A 23,447-nucleotide genomic window follows, 5' to 3' on the forward strand; every position below is an offset into this window, starting at 1 on the left:
TTCTCTGGGGTAAATAATTAGGAGTGGAATTGCTGAATCATATAGTGTTTGTTTAACTTTGCAAGAGACTGCCAAATTGTTTTCCAAAATGATACACTACTTTTTATAGTTTTTGTAAAGCAGAGGTTTAGGTTCTTTTTCGTTTTTCTTTTTTCTTTATTGACATATGGATATCTAGTTGTTCTAGCACCATTTATTGAAAAGAGTATCCTTTACATGGATCTATTTCTGAAGTTTCTGTTCTGTTCCATTGAAATATATGTCTATTCTATTGCCAATATTACACTGTTTTGATTACTGTAACTTTATAATAAGTCTTGAAATTGTTTTGGCTCTTTGGTTTTTCCTTTTTTTAATCAGCTTCAGTTTTTCCATTTGTTTGAAAACACCTGTTGGGTATTTCATTGAGTTTGTTTTGAATGTATCAGTTCAGTTTGGAGAGGATTGACATAACAATATTGAACCTTCTGATCCATGAACAGGATACATTTCCCTATTTATGTTGTCTTTAATTTTTCTTAAAAGTGTTTTGTAGCTTTTATTGTACAGGTCTTATACATATTTTGTTAAATTTCTTCATACATATCTTATGCTTTTTATGGTATTATAAATGATAAGATTTTTTTTTCACTTTTCAAATGGTCATTGCTAGTATATAGATAGATATACAATTGATTTTTATATGTTGACCTTATGTCCTATAATCAGGCCCAATTTTCCTAACTAACATTTTTGGTAACTTTTTAGTAGGTTTCTTAGAATTTTCTGTGTTAACGTGGTAATATTATCTGCAAATACTATCTAGTCTATAAGCCTTTTATTTCTTGCCTTACTGCACTGACTAGGACCTCTGGTACGTTAAGTGTTATATTAGCTATAGTTTTATCATAAATGTCCTTTATTAAGTGAAGAGTTCCCCTTCTAGTCAGTTTGGTGAGAAGTTCTTTTTTTTTTTTTAATCACAAATGAGGGATGAATTTTTTACATTTATTTAGAGGATCATTTGATGATTCTCCTTATTCTGTAATATGGTGTAGTTTATTGATTTTTTTTTTTTTGACTTATTCCAACTTGCATTCCTGGGATAAACTCATTTGGTCTTGATGAATTATTCTGTATTCAACTTGCTAATTGTTAGTACATGCAGAACCAGGGAAATGCTTTGAGATTGAAAATTTACCTCTAGCGAGGGGAGGGAAAGACCCTAAGAAAAAGGCAGACCACTTCAGTCTGGCAACTAAAAGTTTATTAAGGGAAAAAAACATAGGAGGTGCATCTTGAGCAGCTGCAAGATGAAGTAGATATTTTTCGAGCTACTTGGCAAAGAATTGTATAGGGTAAAAAGGGGGACGGGAATAGTCATGGGTACTAGTCTGCAAATGCTACCAGGTACAGGAAATTACTTTGCATGCTTGACTAGTTCAGGACAACAGCCTGTTCCAGGAACTAGCTCATAGCAGGAGTCAGAGCAGTGCTGATTTACGTCAGAGTGAACATCAGTTAGGATCAGACAAGACCGTCTCTAAGGGGGATTTACAGTAAGCAATCTCCCTTATGGCCTGGGTCAAGCTTGCGGGCCACTCAGCAGTTACATCATTGAACAGTTTCTCATCCACATTCATATTTTTAAGAGTTTTTCTGTCTTGTTCATGAGGAACATTTATCTTTAGTTTTTCTTGTATTGTCTTCCTCTGGTTTAAGTATCATGGTGATACTAGCTTCATAAAATGAGTCGGGAGGTGTTTTCTCAAGTTTTGTAGAATTGGTATCATTTCTTCCTTTAAATGTTTGATAGAATTTACCAATGAAGCCATTTGAGCCTAGAGTTTTCTTTCTGGGAATTTCTAACTAGACGTAATATATAGAGAGCTTTTTAGAATTTCTTTATCTTGAGTCCATTTTGATAATTTGTGTCTTATAAGGAATTTGTTGAGTTTAAGTTGATGAATTTATTGCCATAAAGTAACATTCATAATATTTTATTCCTTTACTGTAAGATCTGTAGTGATGTTCAGTGTTTCATTTCTAGTATTGGTAATTTGTCCTTTTTTCTTGGCATAGTCTAGTTAAATGTTTATTGATTTTTTTTCCCCCTAAAGTGAGTTTTTAGTTTCATATTTCTGTATTGTTTTTGGCTAGTAGTTTTTCTTCACTTATATTTATTATTTCTTCCAGTTTGGGTTTAATTTGCTGTTCTCTAGCTTTTAATGCAGAAGCTTAAACCACTAATTTGAGATCTATTTTCTGTTAGCATTTATAGCTGTGGGTTTCCCATTAAGTGTCGCTTAGATGCATCCCACAAATTTTGATGTTTTCATTTTCATTTAGTTCAAAGCAATTTCTAATTTCCTTTGAGATTTTATTTCTATGACCTGTGGGTTATTTAAGAGTATTGTTGCTTAATTTCTAAATATTTGGGAGTTTTCAGCGATCTTCCTGTTACTAATTTCTAGTTTAATTCTTTTGTGACTTCAGTCCTTTTAAACATACTGAGACTTGCTTTATAGCCCAGCGTATGGTCCGTCTTGGTGAATATTCCATGTGTACTTGAAAATGTATATTCTGATGTTGGTATTATATAAATTTCAATGAAGTTTTTATTGGTTCATGGCATGTTCAATTCTATAGCCTAACAGATTTTGTTACTAAAAGAGGAGTGTTCCTATCTCCAGCTCTGATTATGGGTTTTTCTGTTTCTTCTCTCAGTTCTGTTGGTTTTTGGCTTATGTATTTTGAAACTCTGCATACATATTTAAGAATATTATATCCTTTTGATAAATTGATCCCTTTATCACTATGATCTGTCTCTTTTTACTCTTAATAATATTTCTTATTTTGGAGTCTGCTTTATCTGATATTCCTATAGCTATTCCAGCTTTCTTTTGACTAGTATTTGCATGATATATTTTTTTCATCCTTTTACTTTTAACCTATATCTTTGTTTAAAGTGGATGTCTTTAACAAGGGTATATGCAGACCCAGCATCTTGCTTTTTTTCCCCCAGTCTCACAATCTCAGTCTTTTAATTCAAGTGTTAGTTCAGCCACGTGTAATGTAATTATCAATATGGTTGGATTTAAATCTACCATGTTGCTACTTGTTTTTTGTCTATCTTTTTCTGGTTTCTTCTTTCATCTTTTCCTTTTTCTTTTATTTTTGAGTATTTTTTAGTAGTCTATTTTTAATCTCCATACTTCATTTATTATCTATACCTCTTTATCTTTAGTGGTTGTTCTAGGGTAGTAGTTCTCAAAGTTTTTGGTCTCAGGACCCATTTGCACTAATACAAATTATTCATACTCAAAAATTGAGGGCTCAAAATTTTATTGTGATTTATATCTCTGTTCAACCATATGAAAAGTTAGAATTGATAAGTTGTTAAAAAATATTTATTAATGTATCTTAAAAACAACTCATTGCATGATAACATAAATAATGTTTTTATTAAAATAATTTGCCAGAACAAAGCCAAAAATTTAGGGAGAAGAATGGCATTGGTTTACATTTTTACAAATCTCTTTCAGTGGCTGGCTTAATAGAAGACTGCTAGATTTCATAGGTGATTCTGCATTCTATATCATATCACATAGCCTCTTGAAAATTCCAGAGTATACTTTTGAGACAAATAACATGTTAGTGTTTCTATGAAAATAATTTTGACCTTGCGAAGCCTCAGCCGGGTGCTGAGTACTTTCGGGGATCCCTGGACACACTTTGGGTACTGTTGCTCTATAATTTACAATATGGATCTTTAACTTACCAGTCTACCTTCAAATAATATACCACTTAACATATAATGTAAGGCCCTAACAACAGTATACTTCCAAATCCCCATTCTGTTTTTTGTGCTATTGTTTTTGTCCATTATACATATACATTTATCTTAATCCTTTCAGTACCTTATTAGTTTTACTTTAAACAGTCAGTTATCTTTTAAAGACATTTTTTGAATAAGAAAAATAGTCTTTTACATTTACTCACATATTTGTCATTTCCAGTGTTCTTGATTCTGTTCTGTCCGGTATTTTCTTTTCTTGATGAACTCCTTTTAGTTTCTTATAATACAGATCTGGTGGTAAAGTCTCTCTGCTTTTGTTTATTTACTAACTTCTTTTGCACTTATTCAAAAAAACTTTATTTTGAAAAATTAAGGACTCATAAACTCATAAGAAGTTTCAAGGCTCATCTCAGTTGTTTCCTTTCCCTCAGGAATCACATAGTTCTGAGTAGTCTTTAAACAGTTGTTTTATATATTTTGCCCAGTTTCTAGTTGCTTGTAATAGGAGGTAAGCCCATTCATCTCTCTGCTTTGATTTTTATTGAAGATCAGAAGCAGTAATAGTTACGTAAATTCTTATTCTGCATTCTTATTGAAGATCAGAAGCAGTGATAGTTACGTAAATTCTTATTCTGCATTCTTATTCTGAATGTCCTCATTACTGTTGAGGACATTCATCTGTCACTCAATATCCTATATAGTATACCACTTCAGAAGTGAGTTATATAATAATTCATGTTTCTTTTGCTTTTTGCCTTGTCTGCAAGGAAAATCAGACAAGATTTATGCGAGATCATTGCGGTTTTGTTGACCTAGAGGTGACACATTTAAATTCTTGCTTTCAATTTAATGTTTGTTTTTTTTTTCTTTTTATTACAATTAAACTATAAAAACAGTAGCCTATGCCCCTAGGGCACACTTTTTTCTTTCCTTCCCTCGCTTCATTACCTTCCCTGTATTCACTATTTTTTTTTTTTTGATTGCATGGCATAGAGACACAATGATTGTCTTTAAGTAACTGAGTTTAAGGATTTACAGGAAGAAAATGAAAATTTAATGCTCAGCAACATAGCCTGGCTTCAGTAAAAAGAATCAACCATAGAGCCAGGGCCCCTCAGAAACGGATGCCTTTGTTCCTTATTCGGGTTTTCCCTGCTGATTTAGTGCTTCTCTCGCTCTCTGTTAGCATTCTCAGATGTCTGTTCTAGATCCCTACCTGTGTGCTCTTTTCTTGTCCTCATTACTAAAGCTCACATAAACATTCCAAAAGAGAGTATCCGATTGATTAACTTAATGATCTTTTGGTGCCAGGCCAGCTCTTAGGTCATTAGCCAGCTGAGACTCTCTGTTCTTGGTTCATGTGGTACAAAGTATGGTGCCATATAAAAACCTCAGAAGGGCCAGTGGCATAGCAAGCACTCAACATTGTTATTCCTCCTCCTTTGTAACAATTAATTTACTTTTAACTTATTAAGGACAATTATTAGTCTGGATTTCCCTCCCCTCCCCTAAACCAGTCAGCTCATATTCATAGATTAAGGTTTAGATGAATTGCTGATCTCATTCCTGAAATGCTGAGGGCTTTTTCCTCTTAATTTCATTCTTAGGTGAATTTCATTCTTAGCCAAAAAACAAAGGACAGTCTTCACCACCATTTAGCCACAACTTAAAATAAACCCATGGTACTGATTGTTGGTCCAAGAAATCCCATCTGTTAGAGACTATGAAAGGAAGAGAAAATTGAAAACAAAAAAAATTTCCATTCTTGTTAACATCTCTAAATTTGGAGGAAGAAGAAATTGAAACTATGAGCTGAAACAAGGCTTTTGGATTATTAGCCCCACGTGAGTTTGAATCCTGGTTGATAGATGAGTATCTTTTAAAAGCTTCCATTTACTCATGAATAAAATGGAGATTATGGTATTTGCCTCTTGTGGTCATTAGGATTAAATGATAGGATACATGCAAAGCAGTTAGCAAAGTACCTGGCACGTAATAAATACTTGATAAATGTTAGCTCCCATTATTTCTATATCATTGTGTTATTAACAATAAAGGTTACCATAGTCCATCAGAAAGTCTTAGTGCTAATTTTGGTGCATGAGCAGAGACCTAATTATTGAGCCTGTGTCAGGTACCAGCTGGGTACATAAGAGACATATTGTGTTATATTTCTTGCTTTCTAATCCGCACTGTGAAACGTCAGTCCCAGAAAATTTTTAAGGACACTCAACCCATGATGTTGTTGGAATTAGAGCTCTATCACTAGCTGTGTGACCTTAGACAAATTACTTCTCTATGCCTCAGTTTCTTCTGTAAATGGGGAAAATACCACTTGAGATAGTTATAAGGAATATAAATGAGTTAATATATGTAAAGTACATACGACAGTGCTTGATAATATGGCAAGTGCTGTAAGTTGCTGCTGCTAGACTATGATTTCTAGCAGTGTAACACTTGACACCTCCTTGGGCCTAATTGACCAGTATTTTTCTTCTTTCAGTTTAAAAGTGAATAGGCTTCTTTGTAGGAAATTTATAGTATACCTTTAGTGTCTGTCATCAGGGTAATTTTATAGAATCTAGGTGTTAAGAGATGAGTGAGCTGAAGGACATGGTCTGTAGACAGTCTTGTTTCATTCTGAGATTGGACACCAGAATTTCCATATCTCTTCAGCCTCCTTTGGTGATGCTTTGGCAGGAAAATTGTATCTTGAAATTCTTACAAAGCTGATTTTTTTTCTCCCACTGAAAATGTCCTTTTGTGGAGGCTAGACAGAATGGGGTGCTAGTGATGTGAAAGTAGGGTATAGGAAAGGCAATTTGAATCAAGACCTTTGATTTTAGCCAAACAAATCTAGCAGGCAAGAGATTTTCTAATCAAAAGCTGTAAAAGAGGAAATCCATTTCTGATTTATATTTCCTTATCCAGAAATGAGATTAATATGTTTTCTTTCCATATTGGTGAGATTAAATATCTTTTCATAATGTTTAGTAATCACTTGTATTACTTTTATGAATGCTTATTCATGTCCTTGACCTGTTTTGTTTTATGAGGAGACTTACCTTTGCCAAATATCTTTCAGATATATTTTTCACTTTGTCAGTTGTCTTCTTTTATCCTTGGTTGTGCTTTTTTATTTTAAGTGCTCAGAAACTTTTAATGTAATGAACCTATTAAGTTTTTTCTGAAAAGTATCATGTCATGGTTAAAGAGAGAATTTCTGCTAAGTGCTACTGAGTGTCATAATTTATGTGTAGACCAGTCCATTTAATAAGCACAAATAGGTGATTGATTGTCATAGGATTTGAAGACTCACTGCAAACTAACATAGGCCTGAGACTGTAACATTGCTATAATAACCACCACTTACTATACACTAGCTGTATGCCAAGGCAATATGCTAGGTCTTTTATGTGCTATGTTCCTAATACTCAACTTGAAGCTAAATATTATAGTCCACGTTTCCTAGATGAGTAAAGCGGGACTAGAAGTGAAATGATTTACCTAAGGTCAAAAAGCTAAGTTCGTGGTTCTCTTGGAATTTTAACTCAGGTCTGCCTAACTCCCAAAGTATGTACTTTTTCTACAAAGCTCAGCTCCTTGAGGTTCAAATAAATTAAATTGGTCTTAAAGAGTTAAGTAAATATTTTTTGCCAGAACTTGAAAACACGGTCTGTATCCTAGTTAGCATGCTCTTGGTTCCTAGAGCAAAGTAGATGAGGTAATAAGAAATATATAAACTAGCTGAAAGAAAGATCTTCACTGTCTAGGGCAGTGGTTTTCAAAGTGTGGTTCCCAGACCAGCAGCATCAGTATCACTTGAGCATTTGTTAGAAATGCAAAATCTCAGGTCCCACTCGGACTTACAGAATCAGAAATTCTGGGGTTGGGGCCCAGCTGATTATAATGCATGTTAAAATTTGAGAGCCACTGGTTCAGGGAAATTATTTTATTCTCTCTAACCATTATTTCTGCTTTTGTGAGTTTCAGCCCGTGTCTCAACCCTTAAGTGCAAAATTAGCATCATCAAATAGTGGCAAAAGCTGGAGTCAAACAAAAACTAGTTTTGAGTCCAGTTTAATAAGCATTTAAGGCAAGTTCTCCTCCCTAAGTTACAGTTTTCCATTTCTAAAATGATATTAATAACATCTATCTCCATAGAAGGTATATTTTTAGAATTAAGATAATATGTAAAGTGCTTGGTATCACCTTGCCAGACTTGAAATGCCTCCTTGTTAATTTTTCTGAGCTTCATGAAAGCAAAGTTTCTCCCCAATCTCTCTATTCCCTCAACTTTTTTATAAGCTTACTGTCTGTGTCTCTAGGCCTTTGTATTAGCTATTTCTCTTGGACACCCCTCTTTACCTCACTCACTTCTGTATATCCTTTAGATCCTGCTTATAGTTTACTTCCCTGGGAGGGGGCTTTCTCTAACCTCTGCTCAGTCTCTGTGCTCACATAGCAGCCTGTATTTTTCCTGTCACTGCACATATCACAAGTTTTGGAATCACCTGTCTCCTACACTAACTTTATTAAAGGCAGATACAGTGTCTTGTATACTGCTATATTCTAGGGACCAGTAAAGTTCCTCTCACATTGTAGGAGCTAATAAATGTTGAATGAATGAATGGTGGCCTGTCATTATTGCTTCATCATCATCATCATCCAAGAGCAAGCTCTCTTCTCTGGCTTTTGTAGTTTTTGTGCTGCTTGTGATAATCATAAATAAATAGTATTGGGACCAGTGCCTGTTTTCTTTCTTTGAAAGCACATGCTTTGCCCTAGGCTAACATGGTAGTTTACTGAGCTGTTTCCTAACCACTGATCTCTCTGTATCGCAGGTGCCTTGAAAGAGCTGTGTGTCTTGGTGGATCAAGTTCATCATATGCATAACCAAAAATGGCCGCATCCTTCGGACCTCACCATGAGGTGAGTGGGTGATTAGAAAGACGAAGAAGAGAGTAGAATTTGGCTATGAGAAGAATGTGGTAAGGAGTTGGGGTTATAATTGTTGTTTAATTCCAGAGATGGAAAAAGAAGCAGTACAGTAAAATGGAATAAGAACGGGACTGAAATACCAGCTTTGCAATTTTAACGAGCTGTATGATTTTGATCTAGTCACTTCACTTCTCTGGTCCTTGCATTGGTAAAATAAAGATGTTGGACTAATTGTTGCCAAAGGGGCTTTCTAGTTCTGAAACCTAGATCTTTGATGCAGTGTGATTTTACAGATTTACTTTGATCCAGTTACCCAGAAACCTTGGAGTTATCTTTGACTCCTCTCTCTCTTACCCTGTATTCAGTCCATTAGCAAATCCTATAAACTCTACATACAAAATATATCCAAAGCCTGACCATTTTGCATCATTTTCACCTGGATTATTGCAAATCTCCTAGATAGTCTCCTTGCTTCTGCCTTGTCTGTTTACCGTTCTCAACTCAGCAGCCAAAGAGATTCTTTTAAAGCATAAATCAGATTTTCTTCTTTGCTCACAATTTTCCAGTGGCTTCCCATCTCACATCTTCCCATCTTCACGATTCCCCTACAAGAATCATGGTTAGTTCATCAACCTCATCTCCTACTACTCTATGCTTTGCTTACTCTGCTCCAGTCATACTGGCTTCTTTGATGTTTTTCAAATGTGCCAGGCACACTCCTACCTCAGGGCCTTTACACTCATTGTTTCCTCTGTAGTTGCCAAAATGACAGCAGTTCTTAGAAAGATCGTGTAGTGTAATGGTTATTATGTAAATTATGGAGACAGATGTGAAATCAAATCCAGGCTCTTTTACTTACTGCACTGTATGACCTTGAGCAAGTTATTTAACCTGAGGCTCAGTTTCCTCAGTGTACAAGGAGTTAATGAGAGTGCTTTTCTCATAGGATTGTCTTTAGCATTGAATAAGATGAGTTGTTTAAGGTTGTTTAAGATGAGTTGTTCAATAAGTGCTTGCATATAGGGCTAGATAAATGTCAGATACTGTTATAATTATTTTCAACCCTGGATATTCCTCATAATCACCTGTGGAGATGTCTAAAAATACAGATGTCAGGGCTCTGACTCCAGGGATTCTAAATCATTGAGTAGGGGGCTAGAATCTAAATCATTACAGCATCCCAGGTGGTTATTAGGAACAGCTGGAGTTGAGAATGGGCTAAAATTATCTCAATGGGTCCTGTTCAGAATCCCAACCCACCATGTGACTGAGGAGACTCTTAAGGAACTGAGCCTGTGCTATTAACTGTTAAGTCTCTAAGCTTGCAATGTGATACTCACATGATGACTTACCTTCTCTGGGAATTTTATTCTAAATTTAACTGCTATGTCCTGAGCAACCTTGAACTGTGTCAGACAGTGAGGTCCTGTTGGAGGTACAGGTCTGATGCAAGCAATGAAAAGTATAGATCCTGTTCTAAATAGAGGGAGAAATTATTTTTTTCTTGCTTAAGCATTATTATACATTATACATTAAGTTTTCTTAGAACATTTGTGGGACGTATCACCATAATATCTGTATGGAAATTAGGTAGCTTCGGAAGTTGTTGGAAATAGCATTTATAATATGATTGTCATATAGATAAAATAGTATAAAATTGTTAGAATTGAAATATAAAATTAATATACTATTTCTTAAAGTAATGATATTTTTTAAATTGTAAACAAATAGTCATACCAACTGAATCTCTCGTCTTTTCCTGTTTTCACTTTCTCCCTCTCCTGATAGAAACTATGCTCGGTTCCGACAGAACCCTCTGGAAAGATACAGTCTGACTCAGTGGGTTGACAAGAACAAGCGAAGCCACCAACGGTTCCAGCATCTCCCCGATATCCAATATAGTCCATTTGTTACATCCCATCAGCAGTGAAGATCCCTATCCAGGGTCCTGTCCAGAGCTGCATCTCATCTTTTTCTGCTGTTTTGTGCTTTGCAGATTTTGAATTTTTATTTTTCCAAGATTTTTATGTAAAGAACTTGTCACCTTTTGGAAATGACCATTGCTGACTTGAAATTTTTTTGTATAAAGTCCTTCCTATTTGTGTGTGTATGTGTGTGTGTGTGTGTTTAAGCAGTGTTGACATAGTTTTGTTTTCTTTAAATTGAAGGTAGCCACCCCCTGAAAGCCAGCATTAAGCCAAAACACCCACCTTTTTGTAGAGGTGAAGTCTACTGGTGCCCAAAAGAAGTCATATTTTAATCTCTTGTAAGGAAGAAATTCTTATCAGGCTGCAAGCTAGTGTTAATTATTGTTCATGACTTAAATGGGTACAAGTCATTTTTAACAAGCACTCTTACTTTATTTGGATTTCTGAATACCTATTAGCATTTTAAAGTTGGTAATCTAAGACATTTGAAGTAGGATGGAGCAGGACAAAGATCCTGTCGAAAAGACAAATTTAAAGTGTAAATCTTCACCTCTCTTTTTTTTTTTACCTACTAGCTGCCTTTATTTTTTGGTTTTTATTTCATTCTTTATCAAATTTATTTTGCACAATAGTGTTTACAAATCTTATACATCTTTACTCTGACAGAAGACTGCTGACTAACCGCTGTTGATTTGTGGTCTTGTGACTGTCTTCTCTGCCTTTCTTCAAGGATTTTCCTTCTTTTCCCAGTGACCACTGTACTCTGTAGGGTTCCACCAATATAGTCCTATATCTTGTTAGACATTGATATACCCCTCTTAAGAACAGTCTCCCTACTCTCTTTATTAAAGAGCCGCCCAGCCAGGGTCTTGACTTCAGGACAGGCCAGAAAGCCCATGCTATTTAGGTGTCTTCAGTTTCATTTGCTGAACCCTAACTTCACTTATGAGGTGACGTGTCAGTCAGTGAGCCTCCATCCTGTGGAAGAGACTATGGAGATGCACTCTTTTGTCTCCATTATTCTTTTAGACCCTGGATGTTACCATCTTATTTGGTCAGACCTCAGATGCAGTTTCACAAAACTGTTAAAGTGGGTCTAATATAGTTGTGATTAATCCTGTGCACAAATGCATTACCTGATCTTAAAGTTTAGTGTTCTAACCCAAGTTGACAGAGTGTGTGCAGTCATCTTAATGGATATCTTAGGATTTTGTTATTCTTTCTTCACAGACAGCTTTAGACATCTTTTGGGAGATCTTACAGTCCAGCATTCATGTTATTGTTCATTTTCTGTGAAGGGTGTACGTAGTTGCTGTAGTATAGCATGTGATGTTGGGCTAGCTGCCTGTCTGGTTTTGTTTTTTCATCAACCCCATCTTTGAGTAACCCAACTAAAATATCCTACCGTGCTTTTGAAACTGACTTGGGAAAAGCTTGGTCATTCAAGCCACCAATAAATTTAGATGGATGTCCCTAAGTGTTTACTGTTTTATCCAGTCAAGGATTCTCTTTTCCTTGGACATTTAGTTTAATTCAGGGACCAAAATGCTAACAAGTTCTGTTTAACGGCAAGAGTCAAATCTTTTATTTCAGTTGTCATTTAGTCCATCAGTTACTTCTCCAGGTTTCCTTAACTTGGAGTGAACAAACAAACATTTACCTTTGGAATCATAACATAGATAAAATTAATTGTAGCTGGAGTAACTAGTGTTGCAGCTGTCTAGTTCCCCATAGGTAACCCAAGGAGTGAAGGGGCAGCATGTTGCTTAGGGAAAAATCTTGAGACTCGTGTTCCTGCCTTCCTGGTACAGGAGGGTTTAAGTCTGAATGTGTAATGGGGGCATTGCCTTTGCCAAAGCAAATGAGTGACGGGTTAACTATAATATATGACAATCACACTTCCTCTTTGCTCAAGTAATTCTGTTTTTCCAAAGCTTTAGCAGCTTAATTAAATCTGTTGGACTGGGGGAGGAGAGCTGTTCTCTAGCGATTAACATGGTATTCTTTAAGAAGAAAAAAGCCAAAGAAAACTCATTATTGGGCATGCTCACCTTAAAGATGGTGGTGGGTAAAATCTGGAGTTTTAATCTGTTTTTAAAGCTGCATATCATATTTGGTGTTGGCCTCTAAGTCTAATATTTCATGTGGGATTCTTGCTCTATTATGTGCATTTAACTGCCTTCCTAGCTTTCTTCATCCATGATGACATTCTCACCACAGGGGTCTTGACAAAGCAGAGTAAAAATGTGCTGTTTATATAGTTTACTTGTAAGTAAAGAGCCTGAAATAACCTGTAGTTTTGTATCTAATGCAGACCCTGATTTACTTGAGTTGTCAGGATCAATTATGAAACTGAAGTTTGGTGCCTCCTCTTTATCATGTTTTTTTCCCTGTAGCAGTTGTGTTTAATGTCATTAAAAAGAAATAAAAGTTCTTGTCAGTGGCATATGTACTGTGGCCGTCTGTTGCGGGCTTTGAAAGGGAGGGTTCCTTACTCCTCTGCGTAGGTAGGGTAGCGGGGTATGGGAGGGAGTGGCAGTTAGTAGAATGTGGTGCTGGGAAGGCGAGGGTGCGTGCTCCCTATTCTTTTGAGGGTAAATTACAGTGTTGAGGAAGGCGTTCCAGCAGTTAAGCAATGTTGAGATTGACTAGGATTTGCAGCTACATATAGTGCATGTCAGGAGCCTGACATAGGGAGAGCCTGAAATATCACTGCTATGTTTTTGCAGAGGGGGAAGATGGCTCAGCCCCATCAGACAGGCATTGTCTTGCATTCCTTCCCATGTTTGTGTGGCTGACCTGTGTCTCTTGCCTCTCCAGAGCTGACTAAGAAGCTGAGCTATCCTGGGGCATTATCCTTTTGAAAAGGATGTGAAACCAGAACTGATAGTACAAAATTGATGCTTGTTCTTCTCCAGAAATTGACTGCTCCTAGAATCTGGAGTGAAGGTTGGATAAGTGTGGGGGTAGATGTGGGAGACAGCGTTCCTTAGATCTCTTGTGAACCTAAGCTTCTTAGACTTACCCCCCAGGAGCAAGAATGAAAGGGAAAGCAATAATAGCTCCTCACCTATATTAGCCAATGCTTTTAAATCTCAACTCCTGCTGAGAAAATAAATGGCAACATGTTTGAACAGGCTCTCTGTGCTGCTGTTGTATAAATTTTATCTAGTATATATTTTACAGTTCAGGCAAAAATTTCAATATAAATTTGCTAAATACTCAGCTATTCGATATTAGTCTGAGTCCGAGGTACTTCTGACCTGTATGTATCTATTTTGTTCCTGTCAAGCAGATGATCCTTTTCTCAGTAATTGCTTATTTCCTTTATAGCAATGTTACTATAGGCTTCAAAGGTTTCAGAGACCAGGCTGGATGCTCTGAAATGGCGGTGTCCCTTGCCCTGAGTTTGTTTTGTTATGGAAAAGTGAGGAGAAAGAGACCTTCTCTAAAAGGAATGTGCTCATTCTCTAACCATTTCCTAAAACATTCTCCTGTTTTGAGTTTTTATGGGAAGAAAAAACCCCAAGCACCTAAAACTAGAAAGCTGAGTTTCCCACTCTTCTGCCGTCCTTTTCTAAGAGAAAATAATTATTCCTAAGCTGATTCTAAGATATGCTTACTCTATATGCCAGAGCATCTGTCCGCAGAAAAATTTCCACTTGTCACAGGAAGTATCAGCTGGTCAGTGGTGGAATTCCTTAATGAACAAGCTCCTGTTTTGTCAATCCTCTCCACCTGTCCCCCGCCTATGACAACTGGAACATGCTATAGACGGAAAATCTGACCCTCTCTAGCACCCATTCATTGAGAAGGGGGTGGAATGTCATCATTTGGACAATCTTCAAAGCAGTCTGTGTGATAGTCTTAAAATGTGTCATTAAGGAACTAGTTGTATAAAAAGGTCTTCAATTTAGCTTCAAGTAACATTTGAAGGTTTAGGAATATAGAACTGATGGGGCCCGAGGCTGGAGCTGGGACAGGGACGAGTCAGGGGTAGGGTGGGGAGGACATCCCATTTATGTAAACAATTTGTTTTTGGAGGTTACTTCTTTAAAGCAAAATCCAAAAACTGAAATAGGTTTAAAGAGGGTGAGAAATAAAGTAGAAGTCTGAAACATCACATGCAGTTTGCTGAGATGTTACATATTTCTGTAAAGGGTTGAATAAGAGATCTTAAAAGTGGATTCTAGAGGAGGCCCATACTGAAAAGCTACAAGATTAGAAGAGTACTCCTGCCCCAGTAGAAACACGCCCCGGCCCTCCTCCTCAGACCCTGGGGTTTCCCTCGTGTTCCTATAAGGAAGCCCCTTGGTTCCCAGTCTAGGTGGTGGATGGGGTATGGGAATCTCCTGTTCTTACCTCTGTTTTTGACAGATAAAAAACCAAGTTCCCCACTCTACCTCACTCCAAGTAACTGGCCTGAGGTGTTAATGTGTATTACAAGGCAGAATCTCCTACCTGCATTCCTCCCACAGGCCTACTTTGGGAATGAGTCAGATTTCAGTCTCCAAGACCTGGCCTGAGCCCCTCCCAAGCTGTGAGGAATCTGTAGATCTAAGTGAGTGGTGAAGAAAGGACCACATCCCAAGTCAGAGCTGTAGGGTTCTGTGTACTACAGTTGATTCAGGAAAAGCTCAAAGAACTTGGGGGTACATGGAGGTAATTAAAGGGAATAGAGTTTAAGCCAGAAAAGTGTTGTTTGCTCCTCTCCCCTCATACTCTGATACCCTCAGCTGCTGTTACTATAGGCACAGGTGAGAGGAAGACAGGAAACTCCCATGAATCAGTGCTCCCTGAACCCCACTGACAGCTATTTATACCTGATGCTGACTTGGGGACATCTCCATCATTTGGCACTACATGGTCACAGAGGGCCTGGGAAGTACCTCTCTGAGGTCTGGCTTAGAGTTCTGTGTGCTAATCGACTTTCCACTTTCCTACTCAGCCTCCAAGACCTGCTTCTGCTCTCAGAACCTTCCAGAACAGCCTACCCTAAGCCCTGACATTTTCTCTCCAAGCTCTTGCTGGCTGTCTAACAGAAGTGTTCGTGGTGCCCCATTTACTGGTTTGCTCATTGGTTAATGGCATCATCACTCGACCTTTCAGCCTGCTGTTGGGATCATAACGATGTTCCTTTAACAGCCCAGAACTGAGCCACGGCAAGCAGCTTCTGCAGTTCCTCTTCACTTCCCTCCTCACCCCTGGGAGAACAGAACTGCATTATTTTGGCAAGGGAAACACCCAACCCCATGGGGTTGGGGGGAAGCCTTTGTTTTAAAAACTCAGTACCAGCCTGCATACCTATGTGATGAGGCAGCCCAAGTTTGGTTGGGCGGGTAGGGGAGAACTCAGTAATAGGATGATGGAGCAGCTATTTTCTCCTCCTACACGTGCACCCCCATCTGTTTGAGATTTCCCTTCCAACTCCAGCTTGGCTGGCAGGCATGTCCCTAAGAAGCTTCAGGCCAAAATGAAAAGAGAGAACTGACTGGCTGCCAACCGCCAGAAAAAGAGGGCAACATTTGGGCATTTACCAGAAGACAAGGATGTGCCTTTTCATTTGTCTTTTTATTTTACATTTAAAAAGTGGTTATTGCTCTAACTGGATCAGAGGTAAGGACCTCTCCCCTAAGGAGCCTTGGCCTCGCAGCCCCATTCAGCAGGGATGGAAGTCACAAGACAATGAGTGGAGCCTCATGCCCTCCCATGAAGAAGCCCTTAGTACTGCTGACATCAGCCTTTTACCTTGTCTCTCCTCCCGTGCTCCACACTCCGGCAAAGCAGAGTGGTGGCTGACCCAGCCATGAGAGCTCTTGTAGACCGAAAGGAAGGCCGGTTATTGGATGATGGCTTTCAGCTCTCTGGCTTGGGGGCTATTGCTCCTATTCGGTTCAACAGGTATTCACTGAGCACCTACTGTGTGCCAGGCTTGTGCTAGGCAAAGTCCTCCCATACTCCTGTCTTTAGCCACCACTGAAAGATGCGGAGGTCCATCTCTTCCCGTGCAGGCCATGACTTGTCAGTCCTAGGGAAGAGTCTGCCTTCCCTTATCAAGCACCATTTTTTTTTTTTTTTTTTACCAGAAAGGGGCAGTGGAGAGAGAGACCTGTCACTTCACACCACACAGGCTCTAGGGAAGGACATGAGGACCCTGGATAGCTTTCACAGAACCCTGGATGAGATGGCACGATATGGAGACCCCAGAGGCCAGGACTACTCTGACTGTGAATGGCTCAGGCCTGCCTTCCAGCAGCTTCTGCTCCATAGCAGGTGATTGAGCAGCCCCCAGGATGTCTGTCCCACGAGGACATACTTTTCAGTTGTCCAAGTCAGCACTGTTACAACTCCAAGAGACTTTTCCTAAAGAAATGGGGCCAATTCCTTCCAGGTGTCTTTCCTACTTTGTCTTCTTAAGACCCCAGACTGATGGCCTACAGTCAGAATAAGGGCCAAAGAAGACAGAGGATGCAGGCAACCAGCTCAGGGAATCCCTTTGCCCTCTGGAGTAAAGCCCTTCAGTTGTGTTTTCCAAAAAAAAGACAAAACAGATAACATCTCACACACTCACAAAGTTGTGCATCACACCACAAACAAGTCCTTGATGGCTGGATCCAGAAAAGGCTTGATGGCAGCCATGACCCTGCCTGGCAGGCAGCCCCACGGCTTCCCTGATGATTCTTGGTCTGAAAGACAGCTTGAATCAGTCTAGGTGCCTGTCATCTCCCAGAAGCTTTGTGCATTTTCTCAGAGAGGAAGCCAGTCCAGGAGACAAGAGGAGGCAGAAAGAAGGCTGTGTCTCATGCAGCTTTGCCTTTTCCAGAATGGGGCCAGGTCTTTGAGTTTTGTGGCTTGTTTATTTTTTGCAGAATTCGGGTTTGTAGTTCAGCCTCCTTCACCAGACTAGGACACAGGAGAGGGGGATAATGTGCAGCTAGCTGTGCCTCCCCCTCCACTGCAGTCCTCCCTCTCCCTTGCCCGTGGACCTGGGGACCAGCAGAGAAGAAAAATGAAATCCTTCTCCCTGCAGACAGGCAGTCACGCTTCGATGATGTTCACCGAGGGCTTGTTTGGAAACTGGGAGGGGAAAAAATAAGAGAAGTGGCCAGGGCTATTTGAACAGACTTCTTGCAAGGCTGGAAATAGCGAGAGGGCACGAAAAGGGAGGGCTGCAGCCTGAAAGCCAGGCTCTTGTCCCGAGAGGAAGGAAAGGAGTAGCCCTGCCTGGATGTCTTGTCTCTGCCTTCTCAAACCCAGCCTTCGGCCTCACTCAGCTGAACGGCCAAAACCGGGTCCTGGACCTATGGCCCCTGGTACCCGGTCCACCCCCAGCAGAGCCATCCCGCTGGCTGGTTCTCACATCCTGCAGATCTGCCTCTGAGCGCAGCCTCAGCCACTGGCACTGTTGAGGTGCTTCTGGAGATGGGGGTTAATAAGAGGCTTCAGGAAAATGTGCCAGAAAGAGAGAAGCCAAGAGAGAGAACAGTAAGCCAAAGGGTATAAGGAGATGAAGGGAGGAGGAAATGTAGAGAGGACCAGATGTTTGTTGGATAATCATCGTCAGAACCACGAGATCCTCATATTCTCTACTGTCTTTCTTCTGAGCTGCTCAGAGCAAGCACTGAAAGGTGTCATATCTGTTTCACGGGAGAGGAAATGAAGGTACAAAGAGGTGAAGCACCTGCCCAAGGTCACACAGCACAGCAGGAGCAGAAATGAGCTCAGAAGCCCTTCTCTTCCTGTCCCACACCAAGAATTCTGCCCTCCCCATCCACTGCTTTTTTTTTTTTTTTTTTTAACTCGTACTGGCCCCTGGCACCCTGTAAAAGGAGAGGATCCAAAATCAATTTGCAGTGTCCCCTGGGTCACACAGGCAGCAGCCAAATTTGGCTCTGCCCAGCTGTAGCCATGCCAAGCCCTGAGCTGACCCCTTCTGCAGTCCAGGGACTCCCAGTGCATGAGCCATGGGGCTACCCACCCAGGCCCAAGTCTTGCCCTCACCTTGCTGCGGAGAAGACCCCCGCCTTGGTGCTCTGGTGTGCTGGTTTCTGACGCACTCTTGGTTTTTTCCTTGTTGTTATTGGGTTCATTGTCCTTGATAATGTCATACTGGCGGCAGAAGAGGGCGATGACGCCTGGGGGGACAAGGGAGAGCAGTCAGGGTCCTTGCCGGCCTGCTTCATTCCCATGAGCACTTGCTGTTAGGTACTGAGCTCCAGACGGTCTCTCACCTGCACTACTGCAACGGTCTGCCTCTGGCCTCTGGCCTCTGGCTCTTGCATCAACCTGTCCCCTTACCAGCCATCCCTTTCACTGCTGCTAGGTCGGTCTTCCTGCGCACGACGTGTTCTGGCTCACATAATCCTCACAGCACTACGAGGGTCCCTATTACTATCATCCCCAGGTTAAGAGTGAGGAACCTTGACTCAGAGCTTAGATAACTTACTCAAGGTCGCTCAGGGGTGGAGCTGGGATGTGCGCTCCAGGGCCTGTACTCTGCTAAATGTTACTGTTATCAAACCAATAATACATGAAAGTCAGTATTAAGGCAGCCACCTCTAATCTTGTAGGTGTTTCTCCCATTTTTACATCTATACTTGATTTTATAATGCTATATCTGTTTTAGATGTTATCTGTTGACTTCCTACCATGGTAGATAAAGCCTAACAACTTCCCCCTGCTTCCTTCCCCATCATCCTAACAGAATTACATCACAATTTTGGGTTAATTCACTATGTTTATATTGTTATGACTATGTAAATACTACATGTGCTAAGTCTAATAAGGTACCATAAGCAAACCTCCTTTTCTTGTTTTGTTTTTTTTTTCAAGTGCCTGTTTTTCTTTTTGGAATATTGTTTTCTAAATGCTTCTACAGCAGAGCCTGCCCTCTCGACCACCATGCTAATACAACTTTGGCATGGTGTTCAAGTCCCTTGAAACAGACTCCAGTCTACTTTACAGTCTCGCCATCCTTTACTCCCCTACTTTCTACCTTCTCTCTCTCTCTCTTTACATCTGAACTGAGCCAAACTGAGCTTAATTTGTTTCTTGAACACACCATATCCATAACACCCTTTCTTTTTTTTTGGCTGCCTGGTGAACTTCTATTCATCCCCCAAAGTTCAAATCCCATGTTTACCTCCTCTTTGTGTTTTTCCCGATTTCTACTCCTAGCCTCAGAATTAATTCCCTCTCTTCTGCTCCCATACATGCTATTAGAGCACTCATCACATTGAATTATAGTTAAGTACAGGCCTGGCTTCCCCCAGACTGAGCTACTTGCAAGCCCAGAGCTCTTCTTAGAGATAGCTGTAGCACTATCTGGAATGAAGTGGCTGTTCAGAAAATGCTGGTGAGTACAAAAATGAAATCTGATCTTTATCCTCAGGGAGCTCAAAGACAGACAAGTGGGAAAAGAGAGAAATAAGCCCAGCTAATTTTCTAAGAAGGGCTAAAGAGAGGGGCAAGGAGTGTGTCGTAGGGGCATCGAGGCAGGAGGCACGACACTCTAATGAATGGATTGGGGAGGTTTTACAGAGGCCGTCTCAGAGCCAGTCCAGAAGGACGAGTAGGTTCAGAGCGTGTCCCAAGCCTGAGCTGCCCAGGCCTGAAGTACCTGGAGGCACAAGATCCCAGCAGAGGTAGGAGAGGCTGCTGCGCCATGGCCGGGAGGCAAAGGGGCCGTGCATGTGTCACCACCAGGAGGCTGAGGGAAGGGAAGGGCAAGTACTCATATAATCCTACAAAGCAGCTCTCAATATGTTATTTTATTTTTTTGTGAGGGCTGAGTTAGGGAAGGGTTCAGATCTGGTCCCCAGAGCTGTCCCAGGCAGGACTTAAGAGACTTCTGACCTCTTAGCTACCTCCAAACCTCTTACCCTTCATTTCTGTGAGAGAAGGGGTCTGGTCAGGGTCCTCCATTTCCCAGAGGTTAAGTGAAGAAGGGCTTGGAGGCCAGACTCACCGGCCCACATGAACAGGACCACGACGATGATCAGCACCTCGCCCGTCCGCAACTGCTGGTTCCTCCCCATCTCCTTCATGGTCACCTCATCTGCGGGGAGAGAGACACTAGGTCACCACTCCTTTCTTCCCCTAGCCACACCTCTGTGACCATGCCCAAAATATTAGTGCTTATTTCTATAGGTGCCCACACATCTGACAAAACAAGGTTCAAGAACATGCTGATGGCTCCTTGGGATGGCAGTGATAAGATTTAATCCAAAATCGAGACTTTATATATCCATTGTGTTAAGTCGCTTGAGCAAAGGGAAAGAGTCAGTTCTTTCCTCAACCACCACTTCTCTGGTCTTGACCGGCCCTCACCCCCACCCCGTCCCTTCCTAACAGTGCCCTTGCCTTTGTTCTTGGAGGCCATCTTCTCAGCCTCTCGCGGAGTCTTGAAGAGCACTGGCTCGCTAGCCGGACTCTGGCCCTGAATGGAGATGGCCTGCACGTGCACAATGTACTCGGTGTCCTCCTCCAGGTCCCACAGGGCGCACGAGCGAGTGGTGGTGTTCACCTCCTGGATGAAGCGCAGCATCCGAACGTCCTTCTTCTGCCAAGGCAAGAGCCAGCCCACTGTTTTCAGTGCCCAGTCACCACCCCTCCCTGCCACCTCTCCAGTGGAGATAATTGATTCACCTGGCTCCAACACTAAGCCCTTTGCATACATAATCTTACTTATGCATCCCATCTTCTCTGCAGGTGTCATCATCTCCATTTTACAGATGAGGAGACAGGTCGGAATGGTTAGGGAAGTTGCCCAAAGCCATATATCTAGTGAGAACTGGGGCCAGGTCCAAAACTCTGGTCTGTTTAAGATCAAAAGCTTACTCTTAAATCTCAGGTTCCAAACAAAGGCTCTGGAGCCCTCCCTCACTGACTGATTCCCTCTGGGGTCCCCTTTTTAAGCCATATGTGCCATTTCCTGCTTATCTCTCTTGTTTCTTGTTCTTTTTCCTTTCTCTTTCCACACGCCCCCTCCTCCCCCATCCACCACTACTATATTGATGTGTTCTTCCCTCCCAGAGGCATACCTGCTGAGAGATGGCAAATCCGATGACAACCTCATCCTCCAGGACATCCCAGCTCACCACTGCTGAGTTGGCTTTGAGGTGCCTGACAGTGACGTTCACTGGAGCTGAGGGGCTGTCTGGGGGTGGGGAGGCACCTGAGCCTGAGCACCCCCTGCTGCCAGGCCCAGGCCCACAGTCTGACAAGTGGAAACCTGGGAAAGGCCATGCAGCGGGGGAAGGAAAAAACCAAGGCCTCCATGAAGAGGGGCAGTGGGGTCACACGGCCTCTGTATCTCCCAAGGGGCAGGTGCTGACAGGGGGATGATCTGGCCGGAGTAGCACCCCTCACCCCACAGATGAGTGGATGCGAGGTCCAAGAGAAGACAAAGCCAGACGTGGAGCCAAAGATAGAGGGACACAGACAGGTGGCGGCAGACACAGATCCAGAGAACAGACAAGTGGGGTATCAGAGATAGACTCAGAGATGGAAGCAGCGAGAGAGCACTGAGCCGCAGAGAGATGAGCACAGGGAGAGATGAAGGAGGCAACAGCAATCAGAAAGCAAGAGACAGGGCCTCAGGAGAGGCGGGGTGAGGATGAGGCCAGACACTCACTGCACCGGGCTCAGGGGGCCACCCGCAACCACCCTGTGACCCCGGTGCCAGTCCCCATCCCCCTGACACATGTTCACGCACACTGGGACCCCATTCTGCTCTGACTTGGCAGAGTTGGCCTGCAGAAGCTTTGGGGACAGGGAGGGAGGCCCAAGATGGGGGTACTGGTGTCCTCAGCTGCTCCCCGGGCCAGAGAAGGAAGCTAAGGCACCTGAGGCAAAAGCCTGGGGTCAGGGCAATGGGATGAGGGAACTGAGTATTACAAGACCCTAGACCCAACAGCTGGGATAGCGGGGAGGGAATTGGGGCCTGAGGACGCGTCTGGGGGTCAAGAAGGCAGGGAAGAGGCTGGGGGTGGGGTTGGGGGCAGTGAGCTGGTCAGAGATGGGTTCTAGCGAGCAGGGGAGGAAACTGAGGATTCCCGCCGCCCGGCCGGCGCTAAGCCCCCGCCCGGGCCCCCTTACCCGCCTGCACCAGCGCGAGGCAGACGCAGCCCAGCCACAGGCGGAGCGCGGAGCCGGGCAGCCGAGGGTGCATGGCGGCTGCTCCGGCCGGCCGGCCCGGGGCGGCGCAGGGGGACGCGGTTCCGGCGCCCGGCGGCCGCTGGCGCTCGCGCTTGGGCCCGCGGCCCGCCCGGCCCGGCCGCCCCGCGCCGCCCCGCGCCGCCTGCATGTCGGCTCCGCGGACAACGACTCCCGCGCGGCGGCGGCGGCGGCGGCGGCGGCCGCGTCCACGTCGGGCACCGGGGGGGCGGGGCGCCCCCGCTGCAGGGAGAGGCGCGGGGCGGGGTGAGGGCCGAGGGCGCCCCCTCTCGCCCCCGCTCCCGACCCGCCGCGAGGTCCGCGGGGCTCACCGACTGGCCGCTCCCACCCTCTTGCCAGTGCAGGAGCCCAAGGGGGTGTTCTCTGCGCTCCACTGTGCTCAGCTCCAGCCTCGCAGCCCCTCTCCCCCCACACCCCGCACAGCCCTGACCCGGCCCCCATCTCTGCCCTTTGACAAAGGAGAGGGAGGACAACTGCCACGGAGATGCCTCTCAGTGCTCCTCTCCTCCCTCAGCCTGGGGGTCCCCACCCCTCACTGCACCCCAGACCCTAAGTCTTGCTGGCTGGGGCAGGAGTGAGCAGACCGGGCTTATCACAGTAGGGATAGAGGGCGAAGTAGGTGC

At 42.5% G+C, this 23,447-nt stretch overlaps 2 protein-coding genes across 29 annotated transcripts in view; one reads left to right on the top strand and one right to left on the bottom strand.

The window, feature by feature from the left end:
* Nucleotides 1-13,093, top strand: part of S100PBP (S100P binding protein) — a 31,781-nt gene extending 18,688 nt beyond the window's left edge. For 24 of the 25 annotated variants that reach the window (XM_039836944.1, XM_039836945.1, XM_039836956.1 and 21 more), the window contains 2 exons: nt 8,623-8,710; nt 10,508-13,093. In XM_039836944.1, the coding sequence (XP_039692878.1) occupies nt 8,623-8,710; nt 10,508-10,649 (230 nt within the window). In that variant the 3' untranslated portion in view covers nt 10,650-13,093. Of the gene's footprint in view, nt 1-8,622; nt 8,711-10,507 lie in introns of those variants that run through there. The other variant, XM_039836969.1, reaches the window with a different exon arrangement.
* Nucleotides 13,094-16,199: 3,106 nt separating this feature from the next.
* Nucleotides 16,200-22,994, bottom strand: FNDC5 (fibronectin type III domain containing 5). 4 transcript variants are annotated; one of them, XM_039836988.1, is made up of 6 exons: nt 22,747-22,994; nt 21,690-21,805; nt 21,010-21,208; nt 20,615-20,704; nt 18,649-18,782; nt 16,200-17,724 (listed from the first exon to the last, which is right to left on the bottom strand). In XM_039836988.1, the coding sequence occupies exons 1-6, from the start codon at nt 22,952-22,954 to the stop codon at nt 17,686-17,688; spliced, it is 786 nt and encodes a 261-aa protein (XP_039692922.1). In that variant the 5' UTR covers nt 22,955-22,994; the 3' UTR covers nt 16,200-17,685. The 4 variants fall into 4 exon arrangements, with proteins under 4 accessions (XP_039692922.1, XP_039692920.1, XP_039692921.1 ...); XM_039836986.1 differs by having other exon boundaries at nt 16,200-17,550; nt 21,690-21,880; nt 22,747-22,900; XM_039836987.1 differs by having other exon boundaries at nt 16,200-18,284; nt 21,690-21,880; nt 22,747-22,900.
* Nucleotides 22,995-23,447: the final 453 nt, after the last annotated feature.

The sequence above is a fragment of the Pteropus medius genome, unplaced genomic scaffold, assembly GCF_902729225.1.
Source record: "Pteropus medius unplaced genomic scaffold, Ma_sr-lr_union100, whole genome shotgun sequence".
NCBI classification, from domain to species: Eukaryota; Metazoa; Chordata; class Mammalia; order Chiroptera; family Pteropodidae; genus Pteropus; species Pteropus medius.